Source organism: Mesoplodon densirostris, chromosome 9 (genome assembly GCF_025265405.1).
Source record: "Mesoplodon densirostris isolate mMesDen1 chromosome 9, mMesDen1 primary haplotype, whole genome shotgun sequence".
Classification (NCBI taxonomy): Eukaryota; Metazoa; Chordata; class Mammalia; order Artiodactyla; family Ziphiidae; genus Mesoplodon; species Mesoplodon densirostris.
The window spans coordinates 41850448-41867467 of record NC_082669.1 but is presented as its reverse complement, the minus strand read 5'-3'; the positions used below and the strand labels follow the sequence as shown (position 1 = coordinate 41867467).

Genomic DNA, 17020 nt, shown 5'->3' with positions numbered 1-17020 from the left:
AGAACATTAAAGAAATAAGGCTATAAAAACTTCAGTAGTCCAATGAGGTCCACCAACTAGGTTCATCAAGGAGGTCTTTATAATGGAGATATCTGACTTAGTTCTTGCATCAATTCATAGATTTATGTTTTTCATTCATTTACTAAAAGTACTTTTGAGGATCTACTGTATTCCAAGCATGGTTTACAAACATGAAAAGTTCAGAGGTAAACAATACAACTCTAGTCTGTGTTTTCATAGATCTTACCAGATAGTAAAGAAAATATACAATTAACAATATTATACAACAATTACAGAATTGTGCTAAATGTTCCGAGGAAGACCTAGAAGAACTAGTAGAGCATATAGTGGGAGATCTAATTTAGAGATCCCAGGGAATGCTTTATTGAGGAAGTGACATTAAAACAATTTTGAAGAATGAATAGGTATAAGCCAAATGAAGCCTAGAGTTACGGGGGCAAGAAGGAAGAATTTTTGGCATAGATGGGATAGCATGTATGACGATCCTAAGGCTGGTATGATTTTGAGTCTTCTGAGGAGTGGAAGGTAAACCTTTGTGGGAGAAATAGAGATCAAGTGAGGGAAGAGTATGAGATGAAGCTGGAGAGGTGGGGAAGGGCCTATGTATGCAGACTTGAGAAATTTTAACCTCATCTTTGAAGTCACCAAAGGGTTTAAGCAAAGGTGGCTACTGTTAAGTGGCAAATAGAATAGAGCAAAAGTCAGATAGCCAGTTACAAGGCTATCTCAGGAGTTCAGATTAAAGATAATAGTACCTTGGATTTTGTGTGGTTTTGGCATTGGAGTTAAGAGAGTGATTCAGTATGTATCTACCAGGGAAGATAGACAATACTTGTTGGTTCATTGGAGAGGGAGTGTCAAGAGGACTGTAAGATTTCTTATATGAGCAATGGTGGATTATGATATCCTTTACTGAAATGAGGAACAGTGTGTGAAGTTTAAGATTATGAGCTCAAATCTCTGATAGTCTCACTTTATGAAAACAAATGCAGATTTTGGAGGGGCAATTTGGACAAGTGTGCAAGTGTACCGCTCCGAAGGGAGATCAATGCTGAAGATGAAAATTTGAGAGTTAGGGGCGCAAGGAGGGAGTTTGAAGCCATTGTGTCGATGTTACGCATCCAGAGAGTATCATGCCGAGTGAAACACGTTAGACAGAGAAAGACAGATACCCTATAATCTAAAATCTGTATGTTTAGATCTGGAATCTAAGAAACAAAACAAAATGAAAACAGCCTCAAATGTGTAGTTGCCAGAGGGAAGGGGGTTGGAGAGTTGGGCCAAATAGGTGAAGGGGATTAAGAGGTACAAACCTCCAGTTATAGATAAGCCACAGGGGTATAATACACAGCCTAAAGGATATGGTCAAAAATATTGTAATTACTTTGTATGGGGACAGATGGTTACTAGACTTATTGTGGTGATCATTTTGTAATGTATGCAAATGTCAAATCACTATGCAGTACACCTTAAACTAACATAATATTGTATATCAGCTATATTTCAATTAATAGAAAATAGTGGATGTTATTTGGGCCAGCAAAGTGATATTTTTTCCTAGACATAATTTTTGCCACGTGGTTCCAAATAACACATGTCATTCTGCTGCATGATTTTAATACAGTCAGGGACAAGTATTTTCCCCTCTTGAGTAACAGGGACAAGTATGTTCCCCTCTTGAGTAACATTCCTCTAACACAATAATGTAAGGGAGAATAAAGTGCATTAATTGAACCTACTTTATAACACTAATTGCTTGTATAGTATCCGTTCTTGAATAGACATTTAGAAATTTCTTATAATGGATTCTTCTGCCCTCACTCCATGCCCCCAGAGAATGTATTTTGATGGTAATATATTGGAATATTTGATTGGTTAAATAATTTCTTATGTCAGGCAATTTTGTAAATAACATGTTTCCCCCCCAAGGAATCGGGTTAAGGGTGGAAACGTTTTTATAGTAATTATTATCTAATTTGTTGCTTTAAAGAGCCCTACTTTATATATCCCTCATAGTTCATTTCATCAAATGTTTATAAAATCTTCCCCATCAAAGGGTCTAACTGAAATATGCAATGTGTTAACTCATGATAATTTAAAAGCAGAGTTTGTTAAGTATCTATGTGATCTCTACTAAAGGTATTGCAGCTGACTTACTCATTTTTTAAAAGAAACGCTTCAGTGTTCCACAGTCTAAATTATAGATTTTATTTCATTATAAAATAAGAGGAAGCTCTTTCTGCATAACTTTGAAGAAATTGATAAGCAGAATAGGCAAGCAGTTGGAAACTCTTCCAGTTTATTACAGTTGTAACATGACCTAAAGTAAGGCTAGAATTACTCTTGAAATAAATTCACAATTTAAAGAGTCAGTTCATTTTATGGCTTCACTGATAAAATTGAAACCTCTACTGAATTGAATTATCTGTCTAAAAATGCTTCATAATGATTTAAGATACTGGTAAAATTACAGGTTTTTTTAAACCTGAAGTTTCTTAAGTATCACCATCTTTATTACTTTACTACTAAGTAAGCTAGGGTCTGAGTACTGATTAATCCATGAGTTGACTTCTTTGCATATATATCCAGATCCATAGAACTAAATAGCTCTATGTGCTTCCTGGGAATTTGTGGATATATATTATTTCTCCATTTGTAAATTTATTTGAAAAAGAATGCCTTTTTTGGAGTAATCATATTGTCATGTAACTTGTATCATTCCTTTGTATCATTACTCATCTTGTGCTGTGTTTTCTTTGTCCTGAAGGAATTGCCTATGATCCTCTGATGCTGAAACACCAGTGCATTTGTGGCAATTCCACCACCCACCCTGAGCACGCTGGACGCATACAGAGCATCTGGTCACGGCTGCAAGAGACTGGGTTGCTAAATAAATGTGAGGTAATCCTGAATTGGCCACACTCTTTTACTTACTTAAATAAATCATGTAAAGAGGCCAGTATTCAATTGGGTAGGTGTAGAAAAATGTTAACTCTGTAGTACAAACACCATGATTGATGAACCATCGTAGACATTAGTAGCATAGAACTTATAACCTGACACTGGGCTGGGCACACAGTGGGTACTCAGTTTGTGTTGATGGACTGAGCAGCTGCCTGATGTATGTGCTGTTACTGCAGCGTTTTTCTGTACACATGGTAGTATTCTAGGTATCATTTATTGAGTTAGTTTTCTGAGAAACTCTTCGCAAACCGTTAAGTGATCAGTAGTTGTTATTTCTTGTTATAAGCGATACTCTGAACTGACATATGCCGATTTTGCCTCATGGAAATGAATAGTTTAAAAAGATTAACTGTCTTCTTACCAAGAAAAGTCACTTCTTTTTACTGATGTTTAGATTCATTTCTGTAGATTCTTGGTGAGTCTTATTTTTTTATTTAGAAAAATTAGTTTCTTTAGGCTTTCAAAAGTTAAAAGTAAAAATGTTATCAGGTCAAAAAGACTCCCATTGTCAAATCTGCAAAATATATAACAACCAGCAGTTGTTTGATTTAGTTGCTGTAAATGTCCAAAGTTGCTTAAGATCCAATAACAGTCTATATTTGAGTCTAAAACTTTTTTAAAAGAAAAATATCTCCCATGTGTTTTCTTACATTACCTTAACATTTATTGATCAAAAGCACTTTTTCTTGGGTCTATATTCTGTTCCAGATGTGTTCTAGGGACTAGAATTATGGAATTTCACAAGCCAAACATGGTCCCTATTCTTATAGACTGATAATTTAACATGTTGTGGAACATATTTGGTCCTGTTATCCTTCTTTATAGGGCAATGAAGGGAATCTAACTAGTTCTTACCAGTTTGGGAAAAAAGTAAACAGATAATATTGATATTTTGACCATAGTAATGTCAGAAGGAAACTAATACATTGAAATCATACTAAATTCACTGTACTTGGATAAAATAAAGACAATCTTCTGTGACTACTTTTGAGTTAACTGATTTTGACAATCGAAAATGTAGTCAACTAAATTCTATTCAAAGCCAATTTACTTTAAAGTGAACCTGTAAAATATTTCAGTTGAAATAGAGGTGCCAAAGCAGACAGACTATTTCTTAGAGTCAAGTGCACTTGCCTCTGTTTGATAGCAGGAGTTAATTCAGTGTGATCTTTCTTCTCTGCAAAGTACTGAAAATAACTGACTTTCAAAGATGCAGACTCATTCATTCATTGTGTTCATTTCTAAGGATAAATTATTTTCTTTATTTATTTTCTCTTTTGAAGATGAACTATGTATCTCATCTTACAGGGGAATTAAATGGTTATTTTCTTTACATCAAAATATAGATAATGTCGATGGGTCATTCAGCCGTTGGGATTGTGAATGAATACGTCAAAGCAGTGTTTACAGACTTAGTTTCACAAGTTTTATTATGTGTTGATAATAGAATTATCAAATGTTTTTCATATGTAGAGTTCTGCTTTTGATTAAATGTATCCTTTACCTAGAAACCCCAAAGTGAAGGAATTTCAGCTAGATTTATTTCTCTGGTTTTTTCCTGAGTGAAAGTCTATTATTCATATTTTGCCAGTAGCATCCATATTATACAGCAGAAGGCTTTCATATTCTTTGGTAAATTTTAGAGTTATCTTCAAAGTTTTCATGTTTTTGATAACGCAGTTTGGAAGCCAAACCTCTCTATTGTCTGCACAATCCTATATGGAGTCGGTAAAGTAAACCATCAAGGAGACTTAACTTGTGGTAGACTAGCCTTAATGGATATTTATTCATGAGAGTGTTCCTGTCTCACCTTTGCATCTACTATAGATGTTTCCTAGCTTGGCTATCTCTCTTTACTTTTGCAAGCTGAGGCATTGCTGTTTACCTTTTTTTCACTTTCAAGTCTTTGTTATATCCTGAAGCCCTGCCCCAACTGCTCCAAATTAGCAGTGCCTGATCACAGCCTGAAATGCATTGTTAGTTTGTGATATCCCTTAAATCTGTTACCTGAAGGAACACTATTTATGAAAGGAGCAAAGTGCAGAAGTAAATGGAATGTAATATGGTTCACACTGGTCTTAAAATTTAGAAGTCTATTATCCCTTTGTGATCAGTCTTCTTTTTCAGTTCCTGGTACATCACATTATTTTAGTCTTGTATTATTTGAAACCATGAAATTCAGTTTATACAACAGCACTGCTGATGTGACATCAGACCCAGGATGAAATGTTAGAAGAACGGTGGGCACCCCACAGTTGAGTGAGAATGAGTGAGTCTATTCCAGTCCAGTCAGCAAATACGAGTCTCTCTAGCAAACAGTCACACAATTAACAAATAATGCACTTGAAAGCCCAGATTGGCAGATTGGCTCTTAATGAAGACCAAGCACAAAAAAGTCTGATCCAAAACTTTAAAAATGCAGACAGAACACTCTTTTTCCTAACATAGTTTAAGAACAGTTCAGCAGGTGTTTGCTTTCCTAAGTGATGGAATTGTTGCCCATATTATTTATTTGCTCCTGTGTTATCAAAACATCTATGACTTATGCTGACCTAATCCAAAACATGCCATAGTATTTCACTGGGACAGGAGGTAAGGAGTCTCAATTCTGGTGGCGTACAGAGAAAAAAGTGCTTTCCTCAGCCAATGGAGTAGTCAATGTTGCAATTAAACAATGATTATGATAGAAAAGATGGCAATTTTAAAATGTTAAAAGGGCTTCTTTGTTTTTAAACAATAGTCTGATCCACAAATCAAACTTATGTATCGTTTCAATTCATTTATCAATGTAGAAAATTAATCAAAATGGATTCCTTCCAAGGTTATTGTTCAGTGTTAGAGTTGACCTTAGTCCTGCCATTAATTATCTGTGTACTTTTGTCAGATCATTTAACCTTAGTGATCTTTGGTTTTCCCATCTGTAAGATGAGGGTGCTAAGCAGGATATTTGCTAGGACCTTTCAGCTCTAATATCATATGAAATTAGATGCCTAAGAAGTTAATTCGGAGCATAACACTTTCTTTGGTTAAGAGTAGACACAATTTTTAGGATGTTTTAGTAAACATACTGCTTTTAGTTTGTAAGCTATAGTGTAAATTGGCTGTGCTTACAGTCCTGATTGGCAGCCAGAGAAAACATTAGTCCTTATTATATTAGATTCCAGTGGTTACATGGGTTAACTTCTCTTGGCATGACGTGGCACTCTTTTAAAAAAAAAATTGAAGTAGTTAATTGTCCCTCATGCCAATACCATCTAGTTGTTTCCCCTATTGAATCATTCACACTGAGTTTAGTGATTCTGTTGGGAGTAAAAAGCAAAACCAGCAGCTTTCTTGTCACCATAAGAAATGGGTCTGGAGGGGTCATTTGGTGTCCTCTTTGGGAATAAGCTCTTGGATTAGGTAGCCAGGTTTCTGAAGTGTGTGTGCCCCTGAAGAAAAAGATGTGCTCTTCTGTGCTTAAAAAATTGCAGAGGTTGACCCATCATCTGTTAGAAATGCACTTGCAGTTGTTTTTCCAGAAGTGCTCATGACTCTCAGCCCCACCACGCCCCCCACAGACATTTGCTTGCTCTCACATTTGTTTTGAGAATAATAACATTTTATAATGCTTTTGTTGGATTACACATTATATGGAATTTGCATTGCCTCTTTGTGACTAATATTGAATAACTTTGTTTCGCTTAATTCATAAGTAAAAACCGTAAGCAACATACTGTGCTGAAATGTTTAACTCCTTTATTCAAGTGCCAACACAAAGTAATTACAAACAATTTTGGGACACAGAACCAAGCTACTGTTGCCCCTTCTGGGACTTCTCAGCCATTCCAATGAAAAAAGTGGAGAGCAGGTTTAGTGTAAAATCTTAAGATGCCAGGGAGCTCAGGGATAGGGTCTCCAGCACACTTTCCCGCACACACAAGTGATTTTTAAAATACCTTTTGTAAATCTAAATAAAGAAATATAATACTCTTTTGAGAAACTTAGTTTTGAAGTGTGCAAGTTTTCTGACTTGAAGGTTACAAAGTACTAAATATTACAAGTTAATGGAAATTCAATTAAACATTTGTTTTATGGACTAATCTAACTAGATGGCAGCACATAACAGCTTACTGTTTTGTTTAGTTTGCAAAAAACTTTTGTGTGTGTGCTTGTGTCTTAGAATCTAACCACAAAGCAATAAGAAACTCAAACAGGGAATCTGGTGAATTGTCTCTAAAGGATATGGCAGTTATAGAAAGAAGTACAAATGATCTAGATGTGATGAGTAAACCAAGGTGTTATTATTCTGAGAGAAATTTGTATAACCCAGTAGAGTGGACCCTGGCAGATAAATAACATGAAAAATACCTGTGCAGCCCATAATCAGAATTAAGATGATCTGGAATTTTTTGCTTTGATTTTGATTTCTGAAAAAAAAATTAATGTAGAAAACAACCAATAAAAGGAAGTAAGACAGGCTGCCCTTCTAAGTCCATTTGGAAAGTGATACAGGATTTTATTTTTAAACAGCAGCATTAAAGCTTATTAGCAAAAAATGACTAGTTATATGGACTTGAACTGTCTGAAAGTTGTTGTGCTAAAAGTAACAAAATATTTATTTTGACAAATTTGTTTCATACATGATGATTATAAAAAATGCTTCAACCCAAATCAGTAAAATGTTCATTACAATGTTTAAAAAAATAATTACAACACAGGAGATTCAGTTGCATAAAAATTGTGAAAATTGAGCCAGTACACTAAGGCATAACATTTTTTTCTTACTTTCTGATGAGCATAATGGTTTGAAATGAGTGGACGTAAAACTGGAAAAAAAAATACATAGTACATATGCTTTTTACCACCCAGACATTTGTTATTGAATGGACTTGCTGTTTTCTGAAGTACTTTTGAAATTATTCTATGCCCTGAAATATTTTTAAATAAATTGTAATGACTGAATCAAGCAGTATTACATGCAAGTAGATGGCACTTGTCATTTTGAAGATCAGATAAACTTTTTTTTCTTTTACTGTCCAACCTTCTCTCTGCCAGCCATTTATTTTAACTATTCCATAGTCCCAAATGTTGGTTAGTACAGGGGTCAGTATCTTGAATTCACTTATGAGCAGGAAGAATGGACAGCTCCCTCTAAGATGTGGTTCTTGACCTAGGTTGCCCATTAAAATCCACTGGGTGGTTCTCAGTTTCTAGATGCCTAGGTTGTAACCAGACAAAGTTAACCAGGATCTCTGAAGGTATGACCCAGGCATTAATACCTTTTAAACTTCTGCAGCTGATTCCAAGGTTCACCAATGTTAAAAATCAACAGAAACTCAATTTCTTAACATAAGCTTAATGAGGTAGAGACAAACAGGTGAATGGAGTCAAGTATTTGGAGATGGGAGAGTAACAAAAGTAAACATTTACCTGAGAAACAAAGGTGGTATTATTAACTCAGAAGCTTCACGCACAAAATTTTTTTTAAATTGGGAAAATTGTTCTTTATTTTGAAGTTGTCATGGGATAGGAAAATGAATTCTAAAAACTACTCTTATTTTTCAAATATAATTAAGCATTTTTTAAAAATGGGCTTCAAGGAAAACCTAGCATCTTTTTGAAAACCTTCATAGTGAGGTCTCCTCTCTTGCTTCAACCATGGTAATTTATCATTTCAATTATGATATTTACTTGCCCAAGGCAAATCTATAAATCAAAATAAAGGATATTTTATTGAGTGTTGTGTATAAGGTAATTTCTCATAGCCATTTTAGGGCTTACCATTTTCACTTACCATTCTAGGGCTAAAAGTAATTTGGTTAAATCTCCTTATGTTTATAGATGAAGAAACAAAGCTCCAGAAAGTTACCTCATAGCAGGCTATGGGCACGTTAAGGACATGTGACAGAACCCAGAACTCAGGGCTCCTGACTTGCAATTCACTTTCTTTTCATATGACTGACAGAAAGGACCAAGAGCTTGTTAGACTGCCTGCCGGCTTAGTAGCCGCCTTCCTTCTTTCATTCCCCTTTCCTTATAAGAAAGCCTCTGAGGAGAACAGGTTATTAGATGATGAGGGATCTATGGAAGGAGAGAATGCAGTGCGAGGAGGGGATAGAAACTATCTTCTTTGTAACATTTAAAGAAGCAGTTGGTTGTAGCATTTAAAAACTCCAGTTGGTAAGCTTGGGCATGAGCAATGAGACTGGATTTTTTGTGTTTGTTTAAGAGGGGAAAGAGTATCGACAATAATGAATAGGTGTGAACTGATTTGTTAAATATTAAGAATGGGATTTGTAACAGAGGGTAACTTTGACAGTCATAAGTCATTTATGATTCTTTACTTTAACTCTGTAAGTCTGCAGCCCTGCAGATCTTTGTAGAAAAAAATAAAAACGTATCCATATATTTAGGGACACTGGATGAAATATTTTCAGAAAATGAGATATTTCAGTGGAAATTCTTGCCTAATATGTCACCACTTTGAAAATGATTAAAGAAAATGGGGTATCCCCCAGCAGAGGCAGGTACTTTGACTTGTCAAATTTAAGTTGGACATTTTCTCTTAGTTTGGAACTGCCACAAAATAAGCCCTTTCATGTCCTCAATAATACCAAACCAATGCAATCCATCTGTTCTGCTAAATTATTTCTAGTTCCCTAACCAAAGGCACTGCTTTTTCATGCATTTTATCATGATTTTATGCCCTTTATTATATTTTACAAAAGGTTCTGATTCCTCCAGGGCCAATGAGAACTGATTAGGACACTGGCCTCAATCCAGGCTTTGAACAGAGGAGGGGAAGGAATAGAACTATTTCCTTTTTTCCCTGCTCCTTGGCAGAAAAAAATATGAATCTATACCGTGTGTGTGCTCTGTGTGTGGGTAGGCTGCATTTTATCCTGTCACAGTATGACTTTGTAGATCATGTTCAGAACATTCCTTCTATAATCAGGTTGCATTAACAGGCTTTAATTCAGAAAGACTACTTCTTTAGGAAAAAACCACGGTGTGTTGTGATACTCAATGATATGGTCATTTTGAACAACTTTAGTCAAACTTCAAACGTGAATGTATACTGTTTGGGGCTCTGATCTAATAAATAAGATCATATTCCTCGGGTGCTTAGCACAGTGTAGGCGCTCAGGGCACATGAGTTCCTTTCCTGCTTTCAAGGAAGAAACTACTTGAGTGCAAGTCACAGAGAATGGAAATAGAATAATGAATACCTCCTACATGGCAGCGTTTCTTTACTACGAAATTGAAAGAAGAGCTATAAGCTTTCTTTCTTAGACTTATATTGGCAAGTTACTTAAGACCTATATTTGGATCTCAAGTGAGAAATCCACAGGTGGAGACCCATGCCATCCTTTATATGCACTGAGTGTCCAAATATACTCAGAATTCTCAAAAATTCTTTTGGTCAGACTCATAGATGACTTTAGCTAGGCATCCTGCAGGCTAAGTATCTCTGAGAACGGAAATCAGTATCTCCGTAAATTACAGTTATCAGAGCACTTTATCCTATTTTGTGACTCATTGTGCTCTTGACCTTTGGCTCAAAAGTGCATCATGAGAGAAAATTGAAGGAATAAAGGGTACACAGGAAATAGAAAATATGGGAAGGGATTAAACGGAACTATCTATATTTAAGCATAAACACATAACTTAATAAATTACTGACGATGATACCAGAAAATGAAAACTGTTGGAGACCTCAATTTGAGAGGAAAAGTAGAACGTGACAAATTTAAGACATCTGAGGCAAAACGAACTACTGGAGATCCTCCGTGATAAGAAAGAAGGAGAGCTGGTGCTGTTTCAGAAGTTTTAGCTTAGACATCCACCGAGTTCCCACAGCAGTGCTCTTGGGGAGGTATAAATCTCAGAGCATGCTTTCTCCAGGTCCTTTCTCCAGGTAGAAACATTTTTTCATATTGAACTGGTTTTCACTGCCCTCTTTCTGTAGAAACATGTACACCCTGTTTGTGGGTCTTGTTCTCCAGCAGCCTTAAGTGCAGAAAGTGATTGTCCAGAATTATTGCTTATATTTAGCGTAAATATTTTTTAAAGAAACATATTCTATAATAATAAAAAGAGTCATTGTAAAATACTTCCTGGGAATCAAAAAGAAGTGTGTGTGGGGGGGGCAAGAAATCAAAGGAAATACTTGAATACTTTGTTCATTTTAGTAGTGAGGGGGAGGACTTGGGTATACTAAAAAGTAATACTCTTAGAATAAGTGAAAGCTAAATAGGCTGGGCCAGATGCTCTATCCTTACTGTTAGTTAACTGATATTACACAAGGGAATGACTGAGATTCAGCAGGTGTTCTCTTAAGGTTTATCAGTTCTTGAGCTACTGTCAATAATTGAATCTTGTTAGCAGATTATTTTTCAAATGTGTGATTGAACATTCAGCCTGAATACTAGTGGGATCGTGGGAGAATGAGAAAGGAGTTAGGACAAGCATGGAATGTATGCTATGTAAATATATATGACTAGTTTGTGAAAACATAAAGATATATTTATTACTAATGGTATTTAATGTTACACCAGAGGCAAAAATTCAATGTAGAGCTGAAAAATATCTTTATAGAAAAGGAGAAAGGGAAAAAATGATGGAGCTTTATGATAGTAGTCCAAACATGGGTCTGATAGTTACAGAGCTGTCATTGTTTAAGATAAAGATGTTTCACTGTATCAGCGTATAAGTTGTTAGTGGCTATGGATTTCATAGACTCATAGAAGTGAGAGCTGGAAGCCCTGTTATTTCACGGTGTTCACTATTCTGCCAGACTAGGACCGGTTGCCACAGTCTGGTTTCCAGTGTGCTGCTCATTCCAACATTAGATGACTCAGACCATGGAGTTACTACTACTTATCTTGGGGGATTTTCCACCAGCTGAAATCTCCCAGTTAAAATGTTTCCCTTTAATAGTGACTTAGAACTTTCTCTTTCACATTACTTGTCATTCTGTTTCTTTGGTTGTTCTGGTCTTCCATAAATGTCTCCAAATTTAATGTTTACCAGCAAGTCATCTAGGTCAATAACGTGTTTGTTTATTGATCAGAGCAATGGCTGACCAGATGGCCATCATAAATTTGCCCTAGTCTTCAGCATTACCTACCTGGTTTAATTTTAACATTCAACACCTACCTGGGAATAATTTCTCTAAAGCGTATTTTTATTTTTCTGGAAATGTAAATGGGGTGTCAAACACAGGGAACTTCAGTGCCATCACAAAGAAATTCCATAAGCATTTGTTTATTCAGCACATAATGGCACAGTGTCAAGAAGTTTCTGTTTTACATCACTCCTGTTACCTTCTTCTTACCCCTTGGGTCCCTCACCATTCCTTTCTCACTGTGACATGATGATTTATTTTCAGTAACAAGCACCTCTACCCAGTAAAGCTCTAGGAAGTGTCAGTGTATCGAGGTTCTCCCTACCTGCCCCCTCAGGGAACCACACAGCAGCAGCCACATCACCTTAAACTAGGGAGATTGAGCATGGAATTGTCTTGGTCCTGAGAGGTGTCGTTGTCACCTTATGTTTCCACGTCAACTGGTAATTCATGGTCAGGAGCATGAAAGGACAGGATTCCCTGAACAGATTCTCTCTGAATTTTACCGTAGTTCTCTGCTAATATATTACCTTACAATTGTCTTGTTGTGATAGATATTTTAAGTAAAATATTAATATGGTTTGGGTAATTTTAGGAAAGCACAGCAATTTTTAAAATAAGGCTAATTAACTTCATACACCAGCACGTTTATTGGTCTCAAAGATGTGCCAGCTGAGAAATGTGACCAGGAAGAACACTTGGTCCATTGACTGACTGAGATTTAATTTATGTACTGTTTTGTCTATGTTGAAGGACCATTCTTTGTTAGCTGAAGTGAAAGTTTCTGCCTAGCATGGGTGTAAAAATATTGACTGAGTCTATAGATTGTCTCAAACTGTCTCTGATTAAACAGCAGTTATTGTTTTTGTTTAATTTCCATTCTGTCACAGACTAATGCTTCTATAAAATACATTAAACATGAGATACTGCAATAGTGGAATAAAAACTGAAGACATACAAGATTATATTTGATTCAACAGACATAAAAATACTCTGTCAGATTACTATAAACGTTTCTAAATATTTATTCTCAAGCTTTATGCAGACCTCATCACAGACCATTCATAAACACTTCCTGAACTTTTACTGATCCCAATGTTACATATTTTGAGTGACATTGTTCTAGATGATCACTGCTGTGAGGTGCACACACATGAAGTGATCAGCATATGGGTAATAATCAAATACATTAAAATGTGTTGGTATTTACTTATGTCCTTTAAGAAACAATAAGGAATTTGTTTCAGCAAGTTCTTTGGGTGAGTGTAAAGTAAGGGTTGAATTTACTTGTTAGCTAAGCAATAGCTCCTGTTTGTTTTTAAATTGGTACTTTTACAAAGGAGTTAACTATTAATTATTATTAAATTTTAATTAATTATTATTACCTTTTTTTTTTTTTTTTTTTTTTTTTTTTTTCTTTTTGCGGTATGCGGGCCTCTCACTGTTGTGGCCTCTCCCGTTGCGGAGCACAGGCTCCGGATGCGCAGGCCCAGCGGCCATGGCTCACGGGCCCAGCCGCTCCGCGGCATATGGGATACTCCCAGATCGGGGCACGAACCCGTATCCCCTGCATCGGCAGGCGGACTCTCAACCACTGCGCCACCAGGGAGGCCCTATTACCTTTTTTGTTTGATGCTTTACATAATTATTTTATTTCATTTGTTCCTCACAGTAATACTATAAGGTAGACGTTATCTTCTTTTTTTTAATAAATTAATTTTTACTGGAGTATAGTTGCTTTACAATGTGTTAGTTTCTACTGTTCAGCAAAATGAATCAGCCATATATATACATATATCCCGTCCCTTTTGGACTTCCTTCCCATTCAGGTCACCACAGTGCATTAAGTAGAGTTCCCTGTGCTGCACAGTATGTTCTCATTAGTTATCTATTTTATACATAGTATCAATAGTGTATATGTGTCAATCCCAATCTTTTTTATAGATTTTTTTATGCCAAAGAAGAATATGCTTAATGTCAATTGCCCACTTAGGCATAAGCAATCCATTGGATCTGAACCTTGCATACACTTATTTTTCAAATATTATTATGGTACCTTGTTAATGCAAATCCGTGTCACACTCCTACATGATGAAACTCCGACCATTATTAATCATCTTAAATGTGACTTGGGGTCTTATTTTCTCCTAAATGTTGTCAGTGAAGTACTGTAGGTTTCTGCTGTTTTCTTTCAGCGAATTCAAGGTCGAAAAGCCAGCCTGGAGGAAATACAGCTTGTTCATTCTGAACATCACTCACTGTTGTATGGCACCAACCCCCTGGATGGGCAGAAGCTGGACCCCAGGACACTACTAGGTCTGTATGGACCTCTGTTCTACTGAGAACAGCACATTCCAGCACTATCATTAGTCAGTGCTGCTGTCAGTTCAAAATCCTTGGCAAGCAGTGAGACAAAAAATCAGCTTTTCCAACAGCACTGCTCTGTGGAATGAGTCGTTTACAATAGAAGCCAATGTAGATGAAGAAAATCCTCCATTAGAAAAAAATGACACTGCAAGTTTCATGATGTTTACTTTTATTTGAATAGCATTTGTTCACTGTGTTTTAGCTGACAGGAATAAATGCACTGTGGAGTTTTCTTGCTTACATTTTTAAACTAAAAAAAATAGTTTTTACGTTCTTTATGCAAATTTATCTTCACCTTTCACATTTATTTTGTGTCTTTCAGTTCTTTTTTCTATGACCTTAACAGAGGGTATAATACAACTTACTTTAAGTGAAAACTCATTACTGCTACACCTAGAACACCGTATTTTATAGTAAGATTGCATTTTAAATCTTAATGCAGTCTATTTAATGCATGTTTTAATTATGGAATTAAATAGTAGTTGACAGAAGTAGAAAACTAATAAACATAATCTTTAAGTTATGATTTTGAAAAACTTTATTATCAGAGTTTAAAATCAAATTTATGTTTCACAGCTTTATATAGACTTTATATGAATGATAGAAACAACAGATTTTGAAGAAAGTTCATGACAAAACCTTATTTTAACTGAAACAATCTATTAATTACGTTTATTCATAATCTTTTACAATGGAATAACAATACATGACATGGCAATGTATGACAAAAAGATCATATTTTAAGTTTTTCAACTAAAAAGGCATTTGAGGACTTTTTCTTGTCCCTTTCTTTCAAATAAACCTATTGCATCAGTTCCAAATTATTGGACTCTTTCACGCAATTCAGTATTATTTCAAAATGATTTTATGTTAACTGGTCCTAAACAATTCAAAAGCAAGTGTATGACATGTAGTAGGCAGGTATCTTGGAAAGCAATTATAAGGGGAAATTAACAGTTACCAATTATAATGCTAAAAATCTGCCCTTTTAAAACAAGTGACAGGCATCCCTAAATTTATGAAGTAAAGGTATATGGTTGAGTGTGTGTGTGCATGTACATGCATGCAAGTTAGGGAGAAATTGACAGAAAGGGGAACACAGAAAAATTACTCAATTTTTAGAAAGCATATTATGAAAATTTGATGATGAAAATCAATTTGTATAGTAGAATTAAAGTTATATATGGACTTCCCTGGTGGCGCAGTGGTTAAGAATCCGCTTGCCAATGCAGGGGACATGGGTTCAAGCCCTGGTCGGAAGATCCCACATGCCACGGAGCAACTAAGCCCTTGCGCCACAATTACTGAGCCTGTGCTCTGCAACGAGAAGCCACCACACTGAGAGGCCCACACACTGCAATGAAGAGTAGCCCCCGCTCACCGCAACTAGAGAAAGCACGCATGCAGTAACAAAGCCCCAATTCAGCCAATAAATAAATAAAATAAATTTATTTAAAAAATAATAAAATAAATAAATAAAATATTTAAATTTCTTTAAAAAAAGAATTAAAGTTATATAGTAACATAAAGGACAGTGAGTCAATCTAAACATATATAATCTGTGTGTTTTTTTCTTCTTTCTGTTGAAGGAATCCATTTCTGCACATGTAGATCTTTACATAAAGTACTTCTTTTGCTGTGGATACTGTCAAAATATGCCCTTATTTTAACATGAATTAATAATCCCACCCAGTTTACCAAAATGATGAAGTAAACCAAACAATAACTTTCATGGTCTTTTGTGGTCGAAATACTGATGCATTTTAAAGATGGGAAGCTATGTCCATTTTGATTATAGTTAATTTAGTTAAGAGAAAACAAGTAGAAAAGCTTCCCTATTTCTTTTCTCTTCTATATTTTTAAACTAGGTCTCAAACTATTATTCAACCTGAGCATAGGACTAGGTACTTGGGATTTAGTTAGGATAAATTTACACATAGATGTTTAGATGTTCCAAGACCACCGTTATTCCACCTTTTAAGAGAAAGGACATATTTGTAAAAGAAATGAAATTTAAACTCCGGCAACTTTGAACTGTTTTACTTATGAAACATGGCAATACCACTTTTTTTAAAATGAAATTTGACACTTTTGAGAAAAACTGATTTTCTCAAAACACACATATCATTTAAAGATTTGATGATTTAGAAATGAATTCTAATACATAATTTAGAACTTGGACAGAGGTCCTTTTCAAATATGTATGCAATGAAAACACCAAGTACCAATTATTTAATTTTTACAGTTTTAATCCAAATGGCCATGTATCTCATTATTTCTGAATATATAATGTGAGATAAAATTCATACAATTGATGATTTTAGAGTTAACTTTAGATACACATGTGGAGTTCCATAGGCACCTCTCAGGGATCAGTGCAACGATGTCACCGTTGAGTGCAAGCTACAGGGGTAAAGGTAACCAAGGATGTTGCATTGCTAGCTCTTGATATTGAGCACTAAATTCCACTTTGATGATGCTTCTGAACTGTATCAGTTTCTCTCATGAATCCAGAAACTTGGCCGATTTTCCTCAATTCAGGGTCTCAGTTAAAAATCC

General features: G+C 35.5%; 1 protein-coding gene across 9 annotated transcripts in view; it reads left to right on the top strand.

Moving 5' to 3' along the window:
* The window catches only part of HDAC9 (histone deacetylase 9), a 579212-nt gene that overhangs the window by 266927 nt on the left and 295265 nt on the right, over nucleotides 1–17020 (top strand). For all 9 annotated transcript variants that reach the window (XM_060108643.1, XM_060108642.1, XM_060108648.1 and 6 more), the window contains 2 exons: nucleotides 2789–2922; nucleotides 14290–14410. In XM_060108643.1, the coding sequence (XP_059964626.1) occupies nucleotides 2789–2922; nucleotides 14290–14410 (255 nt within the window). The remainder of the gene's footprint in view (nucleotides 1–2788; nucleotides 2923–14289; nucleotides 14411–17020) is intronic.